This window comes from Podarcis pityusensis (assembly GCF_964106645.2).
Source record: "Podarcis pityusensis genome assembly, chromosome: 3".
Taxonomy (NCBI): Eukaryota; Metazoa; Chordata; class Lepidosauria; order Squamata; family Lacertidae; genus Podarcis; species Podarcis pityusensis.
The window spans coordinates 106,717,256-106,741,816 of NC_138026.1; the positions used below are offsets into that span (position 1 = coordinate 106,717,256).

Genomic DNA, 24,561 nt, shown 5'->3' on the forward strand with positions numbered 1-24,561 from the left:
ATGCCCAAGAAATCTGCTCTAGAGTCTCCTAACTCAGAGCAAATTCCTAAGCATGCTTACTCGGAAGTAAGGCCCAGTGACTTTGAAGTGATTTATTCTCAGTAAGTTCAAGTAACTGCCCATTTACGCCCATTCAATATGCACGTGGCTACACAAACTGAAGGGACGCGGGTGGTGCTATGGGTTAAACCACAGAGCCTAGGACTTGCCGATCAGAAGGTCGCCGGTTCGAATCCTCGCGACGGGGTGAGCTCCCGTTGCTCGGTCCCTGCTCCTGCCAACCTAGCAGTTTGAAAGCACATCAAAGTGCAAGTAGATAAATAGGTACCGCTCCGGATAGGAAGGTAAACGGCGTTTCCGTGCGCTGCTCTGGTTTGCCAGAAGCGGCTCAGTCATACTGGCCACATGACCCGGAAGCTGTACGTCGGCTCCCTCGGCCAATAAAGCGAGACGAGCGCCGCAACCCCAGAGTCGGTCACGACTGGACCGAATGGTCAGGGGTCCCTTCACCTTTACACACGCTGAACCGTGAAGTGACCTAAAATGTCACAAAGGGGTTGGAACAGGACGGGGGATGGAAGGACGGACAGAGTGTTTGCAGGCTTTTCCAATGGTGTTTCAAATATACACGATTTCACTGACACACACTGTGCCTCTGAACATAACCCCCACGTAAACAGGTTGCCTGTATGTTTAGAATTGCAGACTTGTCGTCATAGAATAATAGAATTTCCATCCCCTCCTGCCCGACTCACCTACTGCAGCCTTCTGTATAATATCCAGTTCTGTTCTGGAGTGCCCCAACCCCTCAAGAGCAACTAGCTTTTCAATTGGTACGAGGAGCTGGATGGGATGCCCTTCCTGGTATGAGCAGTAGTGCTTTATCGCTAGCGCAAAGCCTCCACCGGATACAACCAGGTGACTTTATCACAAACTTGAGTAGCATTAGGTTGTTTTATAATGCAAATTGGACTGCTAGTGTGGTATGAATAATTAAGGCACATTGATATTTATAGACAGTCTTTTCCCCCACCCTCGAAGGTCTCTAGATAGCCTATTGCATGCTTTTAATAATAACAAAATGTCATATATATGGGAGTGAAGATTCCCTCTTGACTGTTTAACTATGATTTTAAATTTGCCCTTCCACCCACCAGAACTTTGAAGGTGGCTCAGTTAAAAGTTGAGTGTCCAGATTTTAAGTGCTTTAGTAGCACTGCTTGTTTTCTTAGTTCTAATATCCTTTGGTTGTATTTTTTAATAGGCTCGGAATGTTAACACAAGTGAACTGGCAGCGATTAAAGTAATAAAATTAGAACCAGGTAAGCTTTTCATTTTTTTTCTACCTTGTAGTTCTATTTCCATTTATTCTTTTTGTGTGTCCCCCATCTTCTTCTTTTGGTGTGTGTGTTGTTTTAAAAAAAGGTGTCTGACTGACCCATGGCACCTGAATAACTATTGCTAGCAATTAATTTCCCCAAAGAATAACTGTAATCTTATCAGAGCGCTTTTTAACAGTCTTTGGTTAAGATAATATCCAATTGGGGCAACCCACTTGTACAAGGGACTTCCACTTACACAGTCAGGATTTGCCTTTACTCCCTTCTCCTGTGTGCCCCCCAAACCTGCTCTGGATGGTTGGGGAGTCTGCAGCCGCACCAAAATGTGTTAGGTTGGTGCCACAGTTCCTAAGGCCCTGCTGTGCACACTCTTTGTTCTCAATGAGTAAAGAGTTGAAAGGCTGGCAGAAAAAAAATTAACGAATTCCCGCCCCCCACAAATATAAGTGAATAAAATATGTTACTGTTTATCAGTTCCTGACCTTTCCTATCTTAACCTAAGATAGTATAGAATTATTTATTCCAAGTATAGGGGGGAGAAATACTGGAAAAACCAAAGTAATATAACAGCTTTCTGCTGTCTGCTGGCAAAAATGGCAAAAAAGAGCAACATTCACTAGCATTTTTCTGCCTTGTATGCTGGTAAGGCTTACTGTACAGTCACACCACCCTGAAATTCTGTGTTCTTATTTAAAGAAGATGATCTAAGCAGGGAAGTGGCTGTAGGTAACACTTTGGCCGTATTTCAAGGACCTTTGTAAGTTACAGAACACCTAGAAACCAACACAGCCGGGTGCAAAGGAAAGAGTAAAGGGATAAACTTCCCTCTACAGAGAAGTCTGTGCCAAGTCAAACATACAAGGAGGTTGCAGACTTTGCAAACATAACTAGCAGTGAGTATTCCTGTGTGTATCTGTGCCTCCTGGAATCAAAGCGGTGCATATTCTTGTAGAAAATCGCTTTTTGATTTAAAAACCCAGATATTCCGAGTGCTTAATGGCTTGGAGAAAAGCTTGAGAAACGTGTGAATGGTGCCTGGTTAAAACATGACAACTGTGAGTGGATTTTTGCAAGGCTTCTAACGATCACAAATGTGACACTTTGGTGATCAGAACAGCTGCCATTCACTGGGCTCTGTTCTTTTGTCATTCCCAATATGCCCACACACATATATTCCGCATTTATCCTTGCCAGAAACTCCATACCCTTTGAAAAGCTGACACTTGAAAGCAAAATGAGCTGTGCCCTGTAGCTGTGCACATGCAAATTAGCCTGACTTGCTAATAAGTCACTTGCCCTAGTCATGCTTGGTGGTATCCATGCAATTTTTCCTGCATATAAATAATATCCATGCAGGAAAGTGTTGCATGTATAGCAGGACTGAAGAAGGAACTAGACCTGGTATTCAGCATAGATCTACTGCCAAAACAGAAACCCCATGTGCATATACGTAAACTGTAGGCAGATTATCTCTGGTGTTTCTCCAGCAGCAGCATCTACTGCTCTGAGGCAGAGAGACCTTCCTGTGCTGTGATGTCAGCATGTCATGCAAATCTGCCTTAAATATTAAGGGCAGTAAGAAGGGAATTCAGCCTAGGGCAGGGCATTTAAACAAACCCTTTGGATTGCAGCAACACTGCAAATTAGGTTAGGCCATGAGAAAGTGACTGACCAAAGGTCATCCTGTGAGCTTCATGGTTGCTGGGATTTGAACCCTGGTTTCCCACGTCGTAGTCTGACACTCTTAACTACTCCAACACAAGAACTCTTGAAAGCAATTGCTTAGGATTGTTTCAGGGTTTTTTCAGAAAATCTGAATAAGTGGGTTATTGATAACAGGGAGGGGGGAGAATAATTCTCTTTATATAGTGTATTTTAAGAATGGAAGGTTATTACACATGCATTGTCTAGGTAAGCCTTACCACAGCCTTTTAAGGTAAGCCAGTATTTATTGTTATCATCCCTTACTGAGTTACTAAAAAACGTGCTCTCTTTTGTAGGCGAAGATTTTGCTGTTGTGCAGCAGGAAATCATTATGATGAAAGACTGTAAGCATGCAAACATTGTTGCTTATTTTGGCAGCTATCTCAGGTATATTTTTATGGTGTATTTTATTCTTCTAAGAATTCTTGGCTGCTTGCAAAAATAAAAGACCTATTATGACCCTGAATTTGGATGGTGGGGGGCATCGGGGGGGGGGGATTTGCCAGTACCAAGTTTTAATTATCCGTGGCATGCTGCACTCCCTAGGGAGTTTGTTTTGTCTGTTTTCTCATATCCATAGCAAATCACTTCAAACTCCTTGGTGGTTCCTGCCCTAGAGTATACAGAGGGCACGATAATCCTTTTTCTGGAAAACGATTATGTAGGCTCTCTTCTCCCCATCACAAGTTCTTGCCTCATTGCTCTACGCCATTTCCCTGGGCTTCATGGGTACTTCTCCTCCAGCACGAAGAAGGATGAAGATGGAACCTAGTCAGAGTGGAGGAGCCAGATGGAGTCTTTTGCTTTGAGAGTACAGTTGATCCTTTTAATCTGTAATCAAAGAATTAATCAGTCACGGCTGGCTAATTAATTAATGCTATCATCCCTCAGTTGAACAAATCCTTATTATACTTCTGCAGAGTACTTTTCCTGTATTGGCGAGCACTTTCTCTGTATTGCGTTAAAGACCAAGACATTCCTCTCCAGCTGTTTCTCTTGTTAATCAGGTTGTCAGCTTTTCCTTAGGCATGGCTTCTTGGCCAGAAAAGCAGAAATGTATCAAGTGAAGCTCTTCTTGGTATTCAGTTATCATTGTTGTGATGGGCTGGTGTGTGTGGGAACCCCTCTTGCCAAATTTCCAAATGTCTCTAGCTGTAGGTACAAGAGACTTGTCAGGGGTGGGGCAGAGTTGATCGTCCTAATTAACTGTCACAGTTATGCCTGTTTTATTACAGTTTAGAAATGTCTTGTTACTTAATTATGAATCACTTCATTGTTGAGATTCTTTATTGTGACCATTGGCCTATAGATACGCAGTTGACAGTGTTGCTTTGATGTATTAAGGCTGAGGTTCAGATAAAGGGTTGTATTAAATGGTGTGCCTCTGTGAACAGGTGGAGTCATCCTATTCATGGAAGAGTCTTTGTATTTTTATTAGATTTCTTATCCACCTTCACCATATAAGGTCCCCAGACGAGTTACAACAATTTAAAAATACAATATTAAAATCTGTTAAAGCAAATTACAGCCTTGTTAATTGGGTAGCTCCTAATGATATATATTTCAAAGGCCAGATTACCCATTCAAAGTCCAGCCACATGTGTTGGGCCAACAATGTATTGAGACAGCTCCACAATATTCCAGATGTGGCCAGACCAAGGCAGAATAGAGTGGTGCTGTTACTTCCATCGAATTGGATACTATACTTCTGTCAATGTATTGTAGAAGAGCATTCACTTTTTTTTGCTGCTGCATCACACTGTTGACTCTTGTTAAGCTGATGGTCTACTAAGACCCCTAGATCATTTTCACATGTACTACTGGCAATCCAGGTGTCCCCCATCTTAAATTTGTGCAGCTGGTTCTTTCTGCCTAAGTGTAGAACCCTACATTTGTCCCTGTTGAAATCCGTTCTGTTAGCTTTGGCCCAGTTCTCCAATCTGTTAAGGTCATATTGAATCCTGATTCTGTCTTCTGCTGCAATAGCTACCCCTGCCAGTTTGGTGTCATCTGCAGATTGGCTAAGCATCTTCTCAATTCCTTCATCCAAGATGTTTATAAAGATGTTCCCTGAGTAGTTCCTTCTAAACTCTCATTGGAACTACTCAGAGTACATCAAGCCTAAATATGCTGCTTTGAATGTTTCCGGGACCGTTTATGATTGAATTTAACCACATTTTTGACATGGCTGTTGAACCTTAGCTGAAGATATTTTTACCTTCAGCAGTTTAATTAAAGCTGTTTCATACTCGTTTTCTTAAGACTCATTGAGTTTAATCAGGCTAGCTTTTTAGTGAAGGCTCATTGAGGCATGAATTCCGTTGAATTCCGACATCCTAAATTCCTTATTCATGAAAACCATGCAATTTATAGACTCATATAATTGTACAGTTGGGAAGGGACCACGAGGATCATCTATCCACCCCCCTGCAATGCAGAAATATTTTGCTCAAGTTGGGGTTCAAACCCACAACCCCGAGATTGTGTCTCATGTTCTACCAAGTGAGCTATCTCTTTGTCTCTTTTCTCTTTGTGTAATGCTAGGCATCAAATTCCATGTTTCACTTAAAACCTACTAATATGAACTTCCCTGCTTAACAGTGAGGTAGAAAAGGCCCAGAGACTTCCCTTGTTAAGACTCTACATGATCTGGAAGGAACTGCAGTTTCCTAAAATAGCAAGGCAATTCTTGTGTGACTAGTTTGCAGTTTTATCAGAATGAAAGAATGTGTGCTGTTACATTTGTGGCAAATATAGTAAATTAGCCAGGAAGCTGAGATGCAGCATAATTATTTAGATGTGTCCTGCATCTTTTTTTACATTGTGTGGCGTATTTAATTGTTACTGTGTCTCAACTTCTGCATTTGGACAGCATTTTGAACCATGTCGGTGTGTTATGTGCTGCCTTATGTGGTTTTGTATTTATTTTAGATTTTTTTCCTGCTTACTCTGAAGGCCGTAGATTGGTTACATCATTTTAAAACCAGAAGTGTAAGCATTGAAAGTAGAAAACTGAGAAAAATCCTAATAGAATGAAATACCAACCAGTCCTCCAAAGTCTGGCCATTGAAATGCCACTCCCAAATGGTATTGCATAATTTACTTCAGCACCTCTTCCAAGAAGAAAATCCCATAGTTATGTATCAGTGACAGAGAACACTTCTGAATATGGATGTGGTGCCCAATTCAAAGAGGAGAGCACTCTTGGTCAGTTTTGGAGTTCGCTGCAGGAGATAGAGAAGGGAGAGTTGTACAGGGCAAAAGGTGCAGCCTTTAGTGCTTATCCAAAAAGTAGGGCAAAGTTGCCATTGCTAACCATTTATTTATTGTTTATAAATATGCAAAACTAATAAAATTTGATTTTTAGACGTGATAAACTGTGGATTTGCATGGAGTTCTGTGGAGGCGGTTCATTGCAGGACATTTACCATGGTAAGTTAAGGAGAGGTGTAATTCTTCTTGGGAACTGCAGCTAGAAGGTGGAAAATTAAGAGGGCTCTGTTGACTCCTTTAATAATTCCAGATTGGACCTAGAAAAGTTTATTTTAAAGCCAAGAAAATCTATACAATGTATGACTTATATAGCCTACAGGCACCACAAAATAACAGGCCAAGCCTCTTGACTTGATACAGTGGTATCTTGGTTTGCAACCGCTTTGGATTACAACCGTTTTGGATTACAACCGCATCAAACCCGGAAGTGCATGTCCCTTTTTTTGGATCACAACCCTTTTTTTTTTTAGGATTACAACCAATTTTGGGGGGGAAGCCCCACTGGCGAAAGAGCGCCTTGGGTTACAACCTGTTTTGGTTTACAACCGGACCTCCAGAACGGATTATGGTTGTAAACCAAGGTACCACTGTAATATGAATATTCATTGACTAATAACTGCTCAGTATAAGAGCCCTTCTGCCTCAATTCTTTTTCTGAATATTACCTTGTTTTGCTTTCAGCACTGGCAGTTATGAAAGCTTGTAGTTGGTTATAGTTGTAAGAAGGTAGTTATGTAAAACACTCAGGTTACAGGAGATTAGAGGATGGATAAGCCACTTCTAAACTTCCATTTTACCTTAATATATTCAACAGTCATCTATGTTTTAATAATAGTAGAGTCTCTTTGCACACCACCATCCCTTAAATAAAAACTGTGAAACAAGTAAATTGACCTGAAATTCTGCACATCTTGTAACAATCCTTGTTGGTTTCTGGATATGTGATAGTGAAATATTTGCAACCTTATCCTAGGCACAATTAAGTCCTATTGCTCTCAGTGGAATTTAATATGTTTGTTTTTACATTTCGTTTCCTGCCTTTCTGTTATAATATCAAACTCAAAGCAGCTTACAGATGGCTCCCTCTAATAACAAAACTCAGTTGGCAAGTGCCAACAGAAGTGGAGCCGTAATGGGGCCTCTGAGAAACAATAGGGAAGAACTGTTATACAGTGGTACATCGGTTTAAGAACAGTCCTGTTTATGATCGATTCGGTTTATGAACTCTGCAAAACCAGAAATATTGTCTTGGTTTGAGAACTTTGCCTCGGCCTAAGAATGGAATCCGAACGGTGGAAGGGCACTGGCGGTGGGAGGCCTCATTAGGGAAAGCACGCCTCGGTTTAAGAACTGTTTCAGTTAAAGAATGGACTTCTGGAATGGATTAAGTTCGTAAACCGAAGTACCACTGTCCTTAGGGAACATCTCAGTGAGGACTGATCATGTTTACTAACCACCTAGTTCCAAGTGTCTGTTGGAAAAGAGAAAGTGGAATGCCCTGCTTGAATGGAATAGATGTCTGTAACCCCAAACAGAAAGGAGGATATGATGCAACATTTTGTTTCAGGTTCCTCTTGTAAATAGATAAATTGCAACAAAATTTGAAAACAGTTCTAACAGGGGAACAAGTCAATTAGTGGTAAAAACAGCAACATGAAAGTATGCTTAGAATCCCAACATTGTTATTTATTGCTCAGCAAAGTTTATCAGAGACATTTAATCTTGTTAGATTAAATGTTGAATAGTTGAATGTTTTGATTTTCTCTGCTAGTCAAGTATACAGCAGGGTTTGGAAAATGCCAACCAAATCTCCTTATTGAGTATAATATGCCACGTGTGTGGACTTACTAATATAACATGTACCCTGGTAACAAGCTTGTTTGGCCCGTCTAGTGTGGTAAAGTTTTCAGTATGCTGAAGGCAGAGTTGCTGCCCCAAACTGTGCCCAGCGTCACAGAGTGCGGCCCCACTCAAAAGTGTTATTTGCACAGCATGGAAGGGATTTAACCCAGTGATGATGCTTGGTCATATTTCAGCAGAAACCTGGACACACCACAGCATATTGTTATTGGCTGGGGTTCTGCTGGGCTGCAAAGCAGTTTCCCTGCTATTCTTGCTAATCTCCTCCCCTTATTTCTCTAGACGGCATTTTCTCCACTTGCAATAGCTGAACAAAATTCACAGGGAGGGAAAGTGGAGGGTTTCCCCTCCCGTTGAATGATAGTGTGACCTTTCTGTTACTCAAGCTGTGTCACTCTTTTATGCTTGACAAAGAAGAGAGTTCTTCTCTGCTACAGGCATATTGTGTTATTTCGTTAGGCCTCGTCATTCCTGTGTTTCTCTGTTACACAGTGATTGATGGTGTCCTTGTGATGGTGCCACCTGTGTGTTAGGAAATGAGCTTATTTTACGTGTGTGGCTGAACAGATGTCGGGAGCTAATGCTTTCCTGTTACTACTGATTTTGGCTGCAAACCTGCTTTTTAAAAGAGTGAAATATTCTGCTTCTTAATTAATTTCCAAGCTGTTTCTCTCACCCAGGCCAGTGTCAACCGTTAGATATGCAAGTCGTAAAATCCAAAAGATTTTAAGCACAATCTTCTATGTATTTCCATGAGATTCTTAGACAGAATAGTTCTTACAACTTGTTCCATGTTAGCCACATCTAGAGTTCAGTTTAGATCATCTGATTATAATCTTCCACAACTCCCCCCTCCAAGAAACCGAGCTCATGGTACTCTGATCATAGTTTCTAAAGTATGTAGAACCTGAGAGTTTGGACTGTTTAGATACACCCACCCACCCACCCACCACCAGATCACTCTTGGGGGCCTGAGAAAGAATAGACAAGGATTTACAGAAATAATAAAATATCCTAAAATACCAAGCAAGTTCTTTAAAAGGGAGAAACGTCGCAAAAGAAAGATATGGAAAGGAAAACAAAGGCAACTCTTGAAAGCCAAGTATAGAACAAAAAAGGGGTTGTTTGCAGCTGCACTGTAAGGGTGAGTAGGGAGAAACAAAGGCCAATATATGGAGGTAGGGAGTTTCACGCTTTGGGACCCAGTACGTGAAAAACATTGTTGTTATGTTTTTCTAATCTGGGCAAAAGGGGTAAGACATCCTCCAAACAGAATTGTGCCTTGGTCCTTTGGAGCATCACTACGAATTCCAGCCAAAATCCTTATATGTGAGCCTGTCTTGGCTTTCTGGCAAAATGTGAAGTGGTGGTATTTCTTCTGCTTCTGGGCTAGGAATATTAACTGTGTGTGTGCATGCACACGCATGTGAGAAACGATAAGGGAACGAAATTGCAGTGAGGTGTTAAAGAGTAACAGTGAAATTGTGGTGAACATTCTAATTTTTTGTTGGGGGGGGGCTCTTTTCTTCTAGTAACTGGACCTCTTTCAGAGCAGCAAATTGCTTATGTTAGCAGAGAAACACTACAGGTGAATATTCTTCTTATATTGTTAGCCTTTGGCATAGAAATAATCTGGAGGGAAAAAAGATAAGTCTCCATGCTTTTGCTGAATACCAACAGATGCGGAATTGTTCATTAATTCTAGGTATTGCTCTGCTGATATTTATTTATTTATTTATTTGTTATACCCCACCCATCTGGCTGGGTTTCCCAGCCAAATTTGCTACATATTTTTCTTGTCCAGTTCTTAGTTGCCTCCCCCACAAAGGAGTCAGTGCTGAAGCTTATGCGTTTGCCTATGTATTACATATGTGTGTGTTGGCTTAGGGTGCTGCAGGGAGACATACCTATCTTATGGCTTAGAACCTTAGGCATCAGATGTACTGCTCTGTAGCTCACAAAAGATTCCTGCGTACTTCTGATTATTTGTATTTGCTGTTGAACCACCAGTACAAGCAGCACCCAAATTCCAAACACATTTGCTCAGAAGGAAGGAACATAAGTGCACTACCTACGATTGCAGGCTTCAGTATAGCTATGGGCTTCTGTCATGGTTTTTGCTGTTGCCTAAATTTGAGTCATCTGAGACGCTTTTTTGAAGATGTTCACTGCCGACTTTTTGCCTTGAAAGGAGAGAGTGAACCTGTCTTGTTTCCGCTTCCTTCCTTATTCCTTCTGTCAGCCTTTCAAATGTAGGTTGGTCCTGCAGTGATGTGAATGAAAATACAATCAAGACACATAGCAGAGACACCATTTAGCTTTTTTTCATCGAGTTGGTTTTCCCCCTGTATAGAATAAAACATGAATTTACACAGGCAACTTTTTCCAATGGCTTTTTTTTTTTAACTATAGGGATTATATTACCTTCACAGTAGAGGAAAAATGCACAGAGACATAAAGGTAGGTGATTCTTTGAATTGTTTCATGTTAAAATGTTAATCATGAAATATGATTTTAAGTCCCATCAGTTTTAAAAATTGGAATCATATAAATGTATTGTATGGAGGAGGCAGAAATGTCCTTTTAAAAGGTCTAGTGAAGTGCTTTGGCAGAGGTTTTGTTTCAGTTATGTTATAATGGCTATTCTGTTCCTGTGGGATTATATCTGTGTTGCATGTGGATGATGCAAAATACAGTTTAAATTGATGAAGACATAAAGTGGAATCTAGAGTTCCCCTTGCATAAGCAGAAGACACTTTCCTATTTAAGGGGTGTGTGTTGCAGTCCTGTGATATTCCAGAAGGCCCTCCTACCTTAGGAATAACTCTGGGGAGTGCAGAAAGGAAAGAGATCAAGAAAGTTCCATTGTGCCCAAGCTTTTCTGGATCTATACCAAGGTTTGACAGTTTGAAGAAAGTACTATCCTTCATCTCCCTGGGTTTGGAACACTGGGAGTTGAAGGTCTCTGTGAACTGATGCTGGAGGTTGCAGGGGGAGGAGGAATCACTGATTTACATTAGCGACTGAAATCACCTTGGGTGAAATCAACCTGCCATTCTTACAGGGTCTGTCAAACCTCAGGGGTGACCTGTGAAGGGGGTTTACGAACTGAAGTTGGCTTGGGCTAATGAGGATTCAAGCTGATGATTTTAGGGAAGCACCATATGTTATTTCTGTTTGAACAACATCTTGTAAAGGATATCTGTGGTTTGTTGTACCCAAAATGCTATTTTACTCGCAAAGAAGAGCCAAAGTGTATACTTTGCAGAAGTATACTTAGTTCCAGTTTAACTTAATAAAATAAAGCAATGTTGTTGTGCCATATTTCATGATGACATATATTCCAATTAGGATATCCTATTTATGGCATTGGTTCCAATTTGTCTTGATATGAGGGTGGACAGCTCTGTAATCATCACCCTGAGGGTGGGTATTGCTTGCCACCCCTCTCTTTACGTTTGCAAATATGGTTCTATAGTTGCTATCCTTTTTTAAAAAATATATGCAAGAATGGCACTATAGTTTTGTTCCATTCCTAGCATTTATATTCTGAATGTTAAGTAGCATGTTCGTTGTGTCAAAACAGTTAAAAGAACATGAAGTCTAAAAAGCTGTCTGTTGCCATTTCCCCCCTCCAGGGAGCAAATATTCTTTTAACTGATAACGGCTATGTGAAATTAGGTAGGTACGTTCACTTCTATATACACTTTGCTATATGTTGTAGTACGATCATCCAGATGGTTGAGCAGCGAAGTATTGTATCATTATTTGTAGCTTTGCTTAGGAAAGCAGAAAGCGTACAGTCACAATCCAAAGAAGTTGTATGTGTGCCTGGCAAGTTTTTGCTTTGAAGTTTTTACCAGAATGATTGCAGAGATAAGCTGCTGTTCATCTTTTTCTTTTTCAAAGAAGGCTTTCCTCTTCAGCTGTCAGAACTTGCGGGGCTGGAAACTAGAAAGCTTTGTTTGTATGTGAATTTTTCACCTGCATACACTTAGAATCCCTTTTGGATGGTGACCAGTATTTATTGTACAGTTTAAATGAAGACAATAGAAGGAAGAAATAGAAGGGTGCAGGAGCAGGCTGCAAGGTAGCCCATTCAAAATGAAAAGACTAATTGTCTTAGAAATGGGAAGGAATTGCTTAATGTGGCCTTTCTTGCACTTTGAGGATAATTGCATAGTTAGAGGGAAATATGAAACAAAGATTAAAAAGGCTTTCAAAAGTTGTTCCAACCAGTTTGTAAATATCTGGACTGCATAAAACTCTGACTGTTCTGTTTGTTACAATAAGCATGTTAATTATTACATCACATTGCCTGCAAATCTTTTACAGCTGATTTTGGAGTAGCAGCACAAATAACAGCTACAATTGCTAAAAGGAAATCTTTCATTGGAACACCATATTGGTAATTGTCCTTTCTTTAGTAATACTTATTGCATGGATAAAAATATAACTTGAGCTGCATTTTATCTTGAAGTGGATGGGGAAACCTTTATGAATTGTGTAACATTTGAGATGACAGAATCAGGATTTGTGGGTTGTCGCTCGATCAGCATTTGGGCAGTAGGGGATTCAGCATGGATTGTGGATTCATTTTTGAAGGACTTGCAGTAGGCATGTCTTTCTCAATCTTCACACAGTACTTGGGCAAAGTTATGGTTGCCAATTACCCAAAAGAAAGAGTCCTCAAAAGCAGTTGAGGGTGTAGGTGTGGGTGTGTATTTATAGATATTGTAGCATGGAGATAAATGTTGTAAAATGTTAACGATACAATTAGAATAGCCGGTTGAAATGTTGGCAGGCAAAGTGGAAAAACAGCAACCTTGACCTGGCATTGGGACGCGTGAAGGTAGGAGGGCATTTGCTGTGTGTGGCTTAATTAAAAGTGTAATGAACAACAGGGAGATTAACACTGAAATTTATTGAAAATTGCTTGGGCTGCATTGTGTTTCCAAAATTTAAGGATTAGAACTTGCTGCATATTCCAATCTAGTGTTCTCTGATTTTTAGGATGGCCCCTGAAGTTGCTGCAGTTGAAAGGAAGGGTGGCTATAATCAGCTCTGTGACCTATGGGCTGTTGGAATAACTGCTATAGAACTAGCAGAACTTCAGCCCCCTATGTTTGACTTGCATCCAATGAGGTTGGTAAATGTATGTAAAGCTGGAAAATAGGAAAATAACTACGAGACGATACATGTGATTTTCAGGTTTTCTTAAAAGGAACGTACTAACCACAGAATACAGAACCTGCCTGCATGTTTGCATTTTTCTGTCCATTGACAGATGGCCTGCACAGTCAGCTTTGGCAACTGTTTGATAGAGGAAGGAAAAAGAAGGAAAGGTGTGATTCTTTCCTTTTATTTCTTCCTTATGTCTCTAGGAAAGCGCTCTGGAACAGTTTCAAATATGAAAAATGTGGACGGGGATAGTTCTCTTACTTTAAGGCTGTATGATACAGGGTTTATGTGGTTGCCATTTCTAAAGTCTCTTTCCAAAATAGATATTCGGTTATCATAAAAGCCTGCTTAGCTAGAGACAATAGAGGGATAGAAAAATGAACCTTCAGACATGGGCAGCAGTGGTGACTTCCGGTCTCTCAGGAGCTTTTGGTTTACCTTCCTTTCCCCTGCACCACACATGCTGTCTTCTGAGTGTGCTTCAACCCACTTCAGCCATTCAGTAGTAGATGTCCTGCAAATTACTAGTAGCATCCTTTTGACAATTCTTCCTGAGCTATCACATAATAGATGTAGCCCAGGCATAGGCAAACTCGGCCCTCCAGATGTTTTGGGACTACAACTCCCATCATCCCTAGCTAACAGGACCAGTGGTCAGGGATGATGGGAATTGTAGTCCCAAAACATCTGGAGGGCCGAGTTTGCCTATGCCTGATGTAGCCTGTATGCTAGAGGCCTGAAGAAGAGCCATCAAGAGTGCTGCTTGTAACAGCTGAAGAGCTTTGGCTATTGCACAGCTCTCAGAAGATCACATGCCAAGGCAGCTGATGGGGGAAATGAGAGTCGCATTTGCAAGAGCCCTACAGAAGCTGTGTTCCAGGTGCACAGGGTCTTTACAGAACCAAACAGTAAGGCCTCAAATAACTATAGGTACCCCTGTCATCAAAGACACTCAACATTTTTTTAAAAAACCCAAGATAGATTGCTGTTGCATTTAATTTATGATGTAAATCAGATAGATGCTATTCTTGCCTTGTTCATTCTACCTGAATGTTATTGGCCCATTGATAGAGTGGGGTGTTTTTTGTTTTTGTTTCCTTTTTAAACAAAAAAAATTTCCCCTACTGAAGGCATCTCAGAGTTTTTGTTCCTGGATATAAAATAATATCGATTTTGTAGTTCTTAAATAGCAAGTAACAACTGTTCTTGCTTTTCAGAGCACTCTTTCTAATGACAAAAAGCAACTTTCAGTCTCCCAAGCTAAAGGACAAAATGAAATGGTAAATACCTTTGTTATATAGCCACACTGTATTAATTATTGTATTCACCAAATAACCTTCTAAAGCTTGCAATTACATTTTAAAGGTCAAATAGCTTCCACCATTTTGTGAAAATGGCACTTACAAAGAATCCTAAGAAAAGACCCACAGCTGAAAAACTATTACAGGTATAACTTATGTTTTATTGTTTTCCACTGTGTTAAAATGCTGTCTGTAGTATTGTCCTTATGTGAAGAAACCTTCCATAAGGAGGTGCCAAGGCAGATCATTCCTGGTGGGGGGAACCAGTAGGTTGGGGTGGCGTATTATGTTATACAGTATCCGGTTGGTTCAACGATTGGTGTGCCGAGGCCCTATGGAGCACCTATTTTTGTTTATCTGATTTCCTCCCCTATACATAGAATCATATGAGCTGCTCCTTCTTTCTTTAGTCTGTGTGTTCCCATATGGGAGTGGGCAGGAAAAGTGAGCACTTGACTGAACTTTGCCTTGATAACCTTGGGGAGACTTAAACATTGTTTTTACTGTTGGTTTTAGGGAGCTCGCCCAACTTCTGTCTATGTTAAAATTTTCAAATTCTAGTGCAAATTCCATTTGCTTTCTCTCCTGCTTCATTATGTCTCTTTAGCATCCTTTTGTTACCCAGCCCTTGACCCGGACGCTTGCTATTGAACTGTTGGATAAAATGAATAATCCTGATCATTCCACCTATCATGATTTTGATGATGATGATCCTGAGGTGAGAATACTTCTTTCTTATAGATGTCAGTGCATTTGCAGTTTTGTAATACAGTGGTTACTCGGGTTAAGTACTTAATTCGTTCCGGAGGTCCATTCTTAACCTGAAACTGTTCTTGACCTGAAGCACCACTTTAGCTAATGGGGCCTCCTGTTGCTGCCGCACCGCCGGAGCATGATTTCTGTTCTCATCCTGAAGCAAAGTTCTTAACCCGAGGTACTATTTCTGGGTTAGCGGAGTCTGTAACCTGAAGCGTATGTAACCCGAGGTACCACTGTAAAACATCTGAGCTATATCTGAGACACCTTCCCCATGTCAGGTAATGTGAGGATAAGGAAGGTGGTTGTGAATATATGTATTTCTAGAACTTGTCTCATGAATGAGTGAAACTGGTGAGAAAGGAATCTTGGATTGAGAGAGAGTGACTTACCCAAAGAGACCAGACTCGTGCTCTTTAGCTGCTATGCTGCACTGATTCTGCTTACTAGCTGAACTCAACAATAAATGCCAGACAATGGGCACAATTTCTCTTGCCCTCATCCTCAGGTCCCCAAACTTAGCTGGTCTCTGAGACACCACAGAGCCCAGAGGCCATTCAACAGACACTAGCACTGCTCAGAATAGTGTGCTACAGGCTTTTCTATAGCTCCAAGCAGTTCGTTACCATTGTATCTCCCATCATTGCATGGGGTGTGTGCTGTGGGTTATCTCCCATGTTAAGGTTTGCATAAGTATATATTGACAATGCACATTTTAGTTGTCTAAAAAAATATTGAAAGAGTTAGAGATTCTGTGAACCTTGTCCACTCTTTAGACTCAAAGTAGCCAAAACTTTTACTGTACTGTAGGAAAACAATCTTCCAGCCCCCTCATTTGCCATGAATTCACTGAGCTGGAGCTCTTTGCAGCCTAAGCATTTCTGAAGATGCTCACACTTAAATTATTACTTGCTACTACATCATTGCTTACGGAGCTTAGGACACTTCCTCATCTGTTTCCACAAACTAGTTATCTGAAACAATAAGGCAGTTTCCAGGCCTTGTATTGAACTGGTGGCTTGTTTTTGATTGCCTGATAAGGATGCCACTTAGCAGCATTAGAGGAAAATCTTTAGTGGCTAATTACAATGTGAAGCTGGGATACATTCTTAGCTAGCTTAGGCTGCTTTACCCTTCAGGATGCATCCTGAAGCTTACTTGGATTTAATCCCTATAACACTGAGATGAATGCATTAGGTTGCTAGAGGGGGCTGTAGTTCAGTGTCTCGTCTAAACGCCTATCTAGCAAAATCTTTATTTCAGGTTTTATAACTTCAGTTTTGCTGACAGCCTAACTTCTGGAATGGTTTCTACTTGTAATTCTCCACTAGCGCCCCAACAAATTTACAATGCACCCATATTGGGGGAGCTAAGTAGAGAAACTGGCGGTAAAGCAGAGCTAGCCCCTGGGCAAGGTGCCTCCAGAGCAGGCCCCTCCCCCCAAATCAGTTTACTAAATTGAAGGTAAGGGTCCCTTTTTCAGCCGGTGGCTGTAATCTTCACTGTTGCTATGTAATAAAAAATTTAAGGTCATAAAAAATAAAATAAAGGTTCATAAAGGTACCAACCAAGCATGTACATAGATATGTGGACCACATGTCTGGAGCAGCACAGGAAGACCGTCCTGAAACCATTTTGACTCCCAAACTGACCAAATGTTTTCTCTGCAAGGAGGGAGGGGCTGAGGGAACCTTCCCATTGTCTCAGGAATTGGGTAATCACCATTTCAAACGAATGGCCAGACTACCAGGAAAGGCAATCAGATAAGGCATTATCAGATAACCTGGCAGACAGGAAAAACAACAACATTCAAATTTCTGTTGTAGACAACCTTTTCTGTGATGTAGGTATTAGGTTTGTGGGGGGTGGTCTTGGGTTACACCCCTTCTGTGATGTATGTATGGAGGGGTGGTCTTGAGCTCCAGGGCAAAGAATTTAAAATGTCTATATAAGGGCAGGCACACCTTTGTTCTGGGTCCTCCTCTGTCCTCCGTGTGAGGGGAGCACCCTGCTGCAACAGCTTTAATAAAAGATCAGGCTTACGAGCTGCTTTGCTTCTCAATATTCTCTGGTTGGCCTCTGTTATTTTCTCCTACCGATGGAGAATCTACAAAGGACTCTATAAGGGCTCTTGTGTCCCCCATAAGGGAATAAGGGCAGATTTTGTTTACAACAGCTACAATTCATAGCATGCTTGCTGCCCTGATGCACAGGTAACAAGGAGAGAGGGAGAGGATATTAGCGACCACCATTGGCCTCGGTGTTCCCTCCTGAGACCCATTTGCCAAGCCATCCTGGTTGCTGATGAACACGCACTTACAAAACTAAATAGAATGTCACTATCACCTTGTCTGTCTGCATCTATTCATGCAGTTCACTTAAAACCTACCTTGCCGTAAGAGTTTCCACCAAACAATACGTTTGCAGTAGCAATACCTTACTAGTAAAGGTGACTTTGATGACAAAGGAGGATTCTTTCAAAAACGAAAGAAAACAGCCCTCAATTGAAAAAAGACTTGCCCAAGGCTTTCTTCAAAATTAATAGTATACCATTAGTAGCTGTGACGGGTCTAGACTCATAAATAGAGACAATGGAGTAGACATCAGTCTGCCAAGAATTTATGTCCCTGTGGATGACAGACTTTATATAAAGTGATAGAAACTTGGTTTCTATCTGAATGTAGTTTTCCACTGGGAGCTAATGCTATTTTTGGAATGTGGAATCTTAATCTGAAACTCACAAGGTTCTCCTTCTCCGTTGAATTTTAAGTTATGCCTTAAAATTGCTTAAACTCACAGGACGCTTTTACACTGCTGCTTCTAAAGGAGGATATTCTGTTGAACTTCAACCTCATTTCATACTAGAGGTTTCAGTCATTATAAATATCTGTGTATATGTAGTGATTTTCAATATACAGAATTTTGTGTAAAGGTGTTTTTAAAGAATATTCACAAGAAGCATATGGAACACCTGTCTTTTCATTTGTTAAACTATGTATATATTTTCCCTAGCCTCTTCTTGTGCCTCATAGAATTCATTCGACAAGTAGAAATGTGAGAGAAGAAAAAACACGCTCTGAAATAAACTGTGAGTACATACACAAGTTTTCAAACGTAATTGTGAATTTGTCTTCCATATCCACACATGTGGTGATGATTTGTATTAGCACATTACCACCCAGTCTATGTTAGATGATCATAGATTTAAAATTTCAGTCTTGCTAGAAGTATATAGTTTCTTTACTTCCATAGCTATTGGTTGCCTTAACTGTACTGCCCATAGCTGAGCTAGATTCTTCCATGTGGCTCTGTTTCCTCAGTGCTTCATTGTATTCCCAAGGATATGAAGCATTTGAAAAACTAATTGGAAACCAAGTGCCAAGAGCTGCAAAACACAGAGACATGTTAGAAAGATACAATACTGTATGTGATGCTTCCTTTCTGACTAGTTTTCCAAGGGCTTTTACCATCATTTTATGTATCTACATGCTTTGACCTCACTTCTGAATATTTCATTTATTCTTTTCGACAGTTGGCCAAGTAAAATTTGATCCACCTTTAAGAAAGGAGACAGAGCCTCATCATGAGTTTGTGAGTAACACAGTTGTATGTGTTTTGCTGCATGAAATCATGCCATATAAAAAAATGTGATTAGGAGCATAAGACTTGTAGACTCCTGTGGATATGTATGGTGTATATATCTGTGCAAGACCTCAAAATTATGATTTGCATAATATTCTTTTCTGAATATTTGGGATCCTTCAAAACATAATCGGATCTGTCTTCTGATTCTTAAGCAAATATCCCACAAGTAGATATAGCTGTCTTCCTTCCTGTTTTATGGCTATTTTGAGTGCTGCTGTTTAAATATATTTCTCTAAAGCTGTTGAGCAGCTTCCTCATAAGGTGGGACCACTGAATTTGGCAATTAGGTAGAAATCTCACCCACTTTGCTTACTGCAGCAAAGGGGGACTGGTGAGTCACCATGACCCTGTAACTACGAAACACAGCAGCCCAAAACTTACACAAGTACAACTTATGTGTCTTTGGCTCAGAGTCTGATAGCTCACAAGTTTTATGTGGGGCAGGCTGTTATGCAGCCTCAGCTTCCTGATACATCAGACGAATGAATCAATTTTGGCTTGTTGCATGTAACTTGTGTTCCTCCTTATGTCTTCCTTGTGGGTCCCCACCACCCCGCATGCTGTGCATCACTTTGCTCTTGCACCCGCTACAGTATCGCCTCGCCTTACAGCAGTGGTGATGAGTCCATGGGCCAGACCCAGCCTGCCAAGCCAGTTTTAATGGCCCACTAACCCATGGCAAATTTTACCCATTTTATTGGGGTGACTTGCATGGTGACACTGAGAGCTGGTCAAAGTGCTTCAGGAACAAGAAGGGGCACTCATCTGTTTCCTGAATGCTGACCAAACATTGGGGCTGGTTTCTTTTTTTAAAAATAATAGTGCAGCTGGTTTCCTTCATGTTTCCAGAGCACTGGCCAGCGCTCAATAGCGGTCAGCTGCTCATTGCTGCTGCCCAAAACTGCTGCAGTCACAATGGTGGCAGCTTGCTCTGCCCCTCTGCAGAAGCTGTCGCTGAATCAGCCACAAGCGCCCGGTGCCACTGAGAGTGAAAGTCTGTGAGGTGGCCACACTCACTACTGGCATACCTTCCTCGAACCACAGAAAGTTAGCCACCCTTGTTCTGCATTTGCTTACTTAAAAAAACATGGCTATTATATGCTTGATCACTATGTGTACATCTAAGGTCAGATATCTCATTAGTATGGAAAGATGGATGTTAGCAGAGGACAGATGTTTGAAAGCAGTTTTGAGTGCAGAGAACTCAATGGGGGAAACACAAAAGAGCCTTATGCAATGAGATGGCATTAGACAGAACCTTAATTGTAGTCAAAAAAATAGAAGGCTGCACACCAGATTGCCATATGACAGAAACCCTGCGGTGTGGATACATTCCAGTGGCCAGGAGGCTAGTATATACTGCAAGGCAAAGATTAAAGTACTGAGAAAGCAGGGAATTGCATTCAGGTAGGTCCCATGCAAACTTGGTCTTGGGCATCTGATGTCTATGCTGTCTACCCTTGAGTCTTGTGGTTGTCCCAGTTCATTCCATCCAATTGTGCCCAGATATTTGCCTGCTCATTGTTGATTTAATTGCCATTTTTGTGTTATAGCAGAGAGTCCAACTATAGGTAGTAAATGTGGCAAGTCGTCTTAGCTCTGAACTCCCAACAAACAAGCGTTTAGCACAGGAAGCAGTGGAGGCACAAATCTACTTCCTGCTGCCCTTTGCAAATGTTGCTTCCTAATGTCTTCAGTGGGTAGCACCCAACAAGAGTTGCTAGGGCACAACAATTCTGCCTGTTGCTTTCTAAACATTGGGGTAGCCAAGAGGAATTGACTCTTTCGCTCTCCTTTCCTGTTTTTCCCTTCTTTCCCTGCCTGGTGTGGGTTGAAGCTGAAGCTTTGTTTTGTACAGCAGGCAAGGAGGTAGTGTGGTCTTTTAGAAGAATGGTACTTGATGCGTGGCAGCTGCATCCTCTTCCACTGCCTCCTAACTTTTAAAGGTACCAGCAGGCATCATGTTTTGAGCTGGCAACTCTACAAATCTCTCACTCAGGATATGAGCAACAAGGCAGTGTTGGATTAGCTGCTGCATTCTCTTAAATCATGAACTCATTCTGAGGAGCGTTGATGGTCCTTAGGCCTTGTGTTTAATTATCTCTCAGGATAGAAACACGTGAAGACTTTTATGCAGCAAAATGATAAAGACATTTCTTATTTTACTTCATCTCCATGTAGTTTCACTTTTCCTTGGAGAAAATGTAACTTTGGTATAATCTTTAAAGCAGCCATGCTGATACATATTGGAAGATATCTTGATTGCTAAAATTTCCTTCAGGAAATTCATCTATTCCTTCAGCTTTCTCAGTTTCAACATCTTAGGCCACTGTTCTACCATTTCCCCCCAAAAACACCTCTATTTGGATGCCTACCAGGTTTTTCATGGTAGATTTGCACGTCTCTAATTACGTATCTTTCTGAGCAAGGGCTGGAAATTTGCCCTCAAACACAGTTTATTTCTTGCTTCACGATTATAGCCAATAGACCATTAGTAGGCAGGTTATATAGTTGTATTTTTTAAAGATTTGTACTTCTAGAAAACAATTTACTCAATTTAGTATTGTTTTTCTTTTCACATTGGCTTCTAATTCACATTCCTTGCACCTATTTTAAGGACTGACTCTCAATGTGTGGACTTGTTGTTTTTTTGCATCCCATTCCCTCTTTCTCAAGTGCTTGTTCCTATCTTGTATGTTGTTTGCAAGGCCTCCTGTGTATTTTTCTTAGCCTCTTTGATAGTTCTACTCAACTACATGTGGTCCATGTATTCCACATTGTGACTTCCATATTGCATGCTCTCTTATTCAAGATAGGAGCATACAAAACTGATGTATTTCAAATGAGCCAGACTATTCCCCCATCTAGTTCCTTATGGTCTATACTGACCTGCAGTTGATTTTGAGGGTTTATTTCTCAACCCTACCTGGAAGTCCCTGGGATTTATCCTAGGACCTTCTGCAAACAAAACATGTGCTCTATTCCTGAGCTGTGGACAGATTAGAGAGACCAAAAATAGGTGGGAAAATTACTTGTGTGTGACAATTTACCTATCAGTAATTGTATGCAGTTATAAAATCTGAACCCAGAACACTGGCATGGAGGAAAAGTTTGTGTTTGGAAAACAGATTATTTGTCTTGAGACCATGAGGGACAAAACTCAGATAAAATACAATTAAAGTGGCTCCTGTTTTTGCCCCACTCACTCACAAGTTTAAGTGCTGATACTGGTTGACTTTGTAAGCAGAAAGTTAAGCATGAGGAACACCCATTTCATCTGCATGTTCTCTTCTGCTTTGTTCTTTACCAACATTTGTCTTGCTTTCCAATCAGTTAATTGGTTTTTAAATCCATTCTTGGAAAAGTATCTTTTAAACGCTTTGTTCTGTTGGAGATATACTTCTTCATATCTCATCTTGTTGTACCAGTGGAAGATGGAGACAGATTACTGATTAAAACTCCTATGCACACCTTTTTTTTTTAAAAGGAAGCTCCAAGGTCTATAATGTTTGTTGGTTGGATGCAAGTGAGTCTGCTGGGATCTAAAGAGCTACCTGGGCTCAAAGAAGGGGCATGGACTAGTGGAAACTATTTTCCTTTCTGCTGCAGACTCAAAAGTAATATGAGGCATGAGGGTCCGCTGTTTAAGGAAGAGTGAGTCAACCCCCTAGTTAGGCTCACAAAACTAGTTTTGGAGTCCTTTGAATCTAGGCCACAGTGTCCTATAAAGTCACAGTTTGGGGTTAAGCATTTTTATAACACACAGTTGTCAGCAATATGGGAGAACTCAATCATAGAGTTGTAGAGTTGGAAGGGGCTCCCGAGGGTCATCTAGTCCAACCCCATGCAATACACATTGATATGCCCCAGTGTGAAACACACTTGGAACCAACTTGCATTGAAGTAAATACGCTTACAACTATGAAGTTGGTCTGGTTCCATATTTTGAACCATAAACCACCTGGCACATGGAACTGCCTGTGGGTATGCAGCTGACCGGACAGAAGACTGTTAATCTTTGTAAGAAATAATAGTACAGAAATGATGGGAAATCTGTGGCTTGCAGCTTTCAGGGAAGAACAACAAAATATGTGTGTGTTTTTTTAAAAAAAAAATTGGCGTATAGGATAAGAAGTATAAACAAATGTACACCTATTACCAGTCCTTGCATTTCTTAAGTCACCGTTGAACATCTAAAGGCTATACTAATCCACCTGCTAAATTGTGTAAAGCTTTAGACACTTTAATAAACGGTAATGGCAGAGTCAGCTATCGTGCAACAATGTCCCTTTGTACTTAGATGTTTTTGAGTCTAAAAGTAATTAACCTGAGTTTCTGGTCTTTGTCTGATGAACAGCCCGTCAGTAACGATTTTTCGGACAGTTCAGAAGAAATATACTACACTGCAAGATCTAATCTGGTATTTTCATCTATTGCTTTTTCTTTGTCAGTGTTTGTTCGTCTTTTTTGTTTTGCAAAGTTAAATGTTTTGTTCAGTTGTCATGCTGCTTTTGCCATCTGTAGAATAGTCAAAAGGTCTACTAATCAAATACTTGCGTAATAATAAAGCTACTGATTTTAATTACCCATGTCAGTGTTGCATTCTTATATACTAACATTTCTCACACTGATTTTTGTAATTTCACTAAAACTATATTAAAACAAATTGCTAAGACAATTGCTAAGCTGCTGACTAGGTTAGTTTTTTTCATAATGAGAGAAACTTGAGCACATAAATAACAAAGGTAACAAATTTCATTGGGAAGGAAAGGATTGAAATCAGCTTGAAGAAAATGGAGTGCAGGTATTGCTTCTATATCTTATTTTCCACCTCTTCCAACATGCATTTGTTTATTTAATACTTAAAACATGAGTACAACAGTAAGCACTGAGATTTAATAATATTTGCGGATAATTGTTCTGTGTAAAGCAACTTAGTTTTCGAAACATTTTAGCCAAGAATTATTTTGTTCAGAAATCTCTTCTCCTTTGATCTTTAGCAGTAGAAACAAATCTTAGTCGTTAATATCCTTTGCCTAATACTTAAAATGTTAATGCTTTTGGCATTAACGAGGTAACATAGCAAAACTTCAGTTGTTTACTATGGACCCCAGCTTCCATTTAGATGGATGTTATCTGTTTCTTCTGCCTTGGTACACAAACCTGCCTTCAAGAATTTGTATTTGTAGCTCCAGTAATTCTTTCCCTAGTTTAATGGTGGCTTCCAGCTGGCTCTGTGAGAATAACTCTAGGCTATTGTTCTATAGCATCTCCTGAGACACTCCTGCAACATTGAACTTTAACATAATTTCTTTTAAAATATATTTATTTTTGTCCTGTCCCTGCCTGTAATTTTTTGGCAAAACTTGTACTAATTGTGATCTCTCTTCAAGGGGAAACAATTTCCTTTTAATAGCAGTAAACCACATAGCATGTTGGTACATACTTTACGGTCATCTGCACTAAACATAACATGTGCTGTGCGTCATCTGTTTTCACAA

General features: G+C 40.5%; 1 protein-coding gene across 9 annotated transcripts in view; it reads left to right on the plus strand.

Annotated features, from left to right (window-relative positions):
• Nucleotides 1–24,561, plus strand: part of MAP4K3 (mitogen-activated protein kinase kinase kinase kinase 3) — a 65,377-nt gene that overhangs the window by 8,553 nt on the left and 32,263 nt on the right. For 4 of the 9 annotated variants that reach the window (XM_080998673.1, XM_080998674.1, XM_080998676.1 and 1 more), the window contains exons 2-15: nt 1,265–1,322; nt 3,341–3,431; nt 6,412–6,476; nt 9,710–9,765; nt 10,590–10,637; nt 11,816–11,858; nt 12,513–12,585; nt 13,191–13,322; nt 14,576–14,638; nt 14,724–14,805; nt 15,267–15,377; nt 18,428–18,503; nt 18,948–19,006; nt 23,418–23,480. In XM_080998673.1, the coding sequence (XP_080854799.1) occupies nt 1,265–1,322; nt 3,341–3,431; nt 6,412–6,476; nt 9,710–9,765; nt 10,590–10,637; nt 11,816–11,858; nt 12,513–12,585; nt 13,191–13,322; nt 14,576–14,638; nt 14,724–14,805; nt 15,267–15,377; nt 18,428–18,503; nt 18,948–19,006; nt 23,418–23,480 (1,020 nt within the window). Of the gene's footprint in view, nt 1–1,264; nt 1,323–3,340; nt 3,432–6,411; nt 6,477–9,709; nt 9,766–10,589; nt 10,638–11,815; nt 11,863–12,512; nt 12,586–13,190; nt 13,323–14,575; nt 14,639–14,723; nt 14,806–15,266; nt 15,378–18,427; nt 18,504–18,947; nt 19,007–23,417; nt 23,481–24,561 lie in introns of those variants that run through there. The other 5 variants (XM_080998675.1, XM_080998677.1, XM_080998679.1 and 2 more) reach the window with 2 other exon arrangements.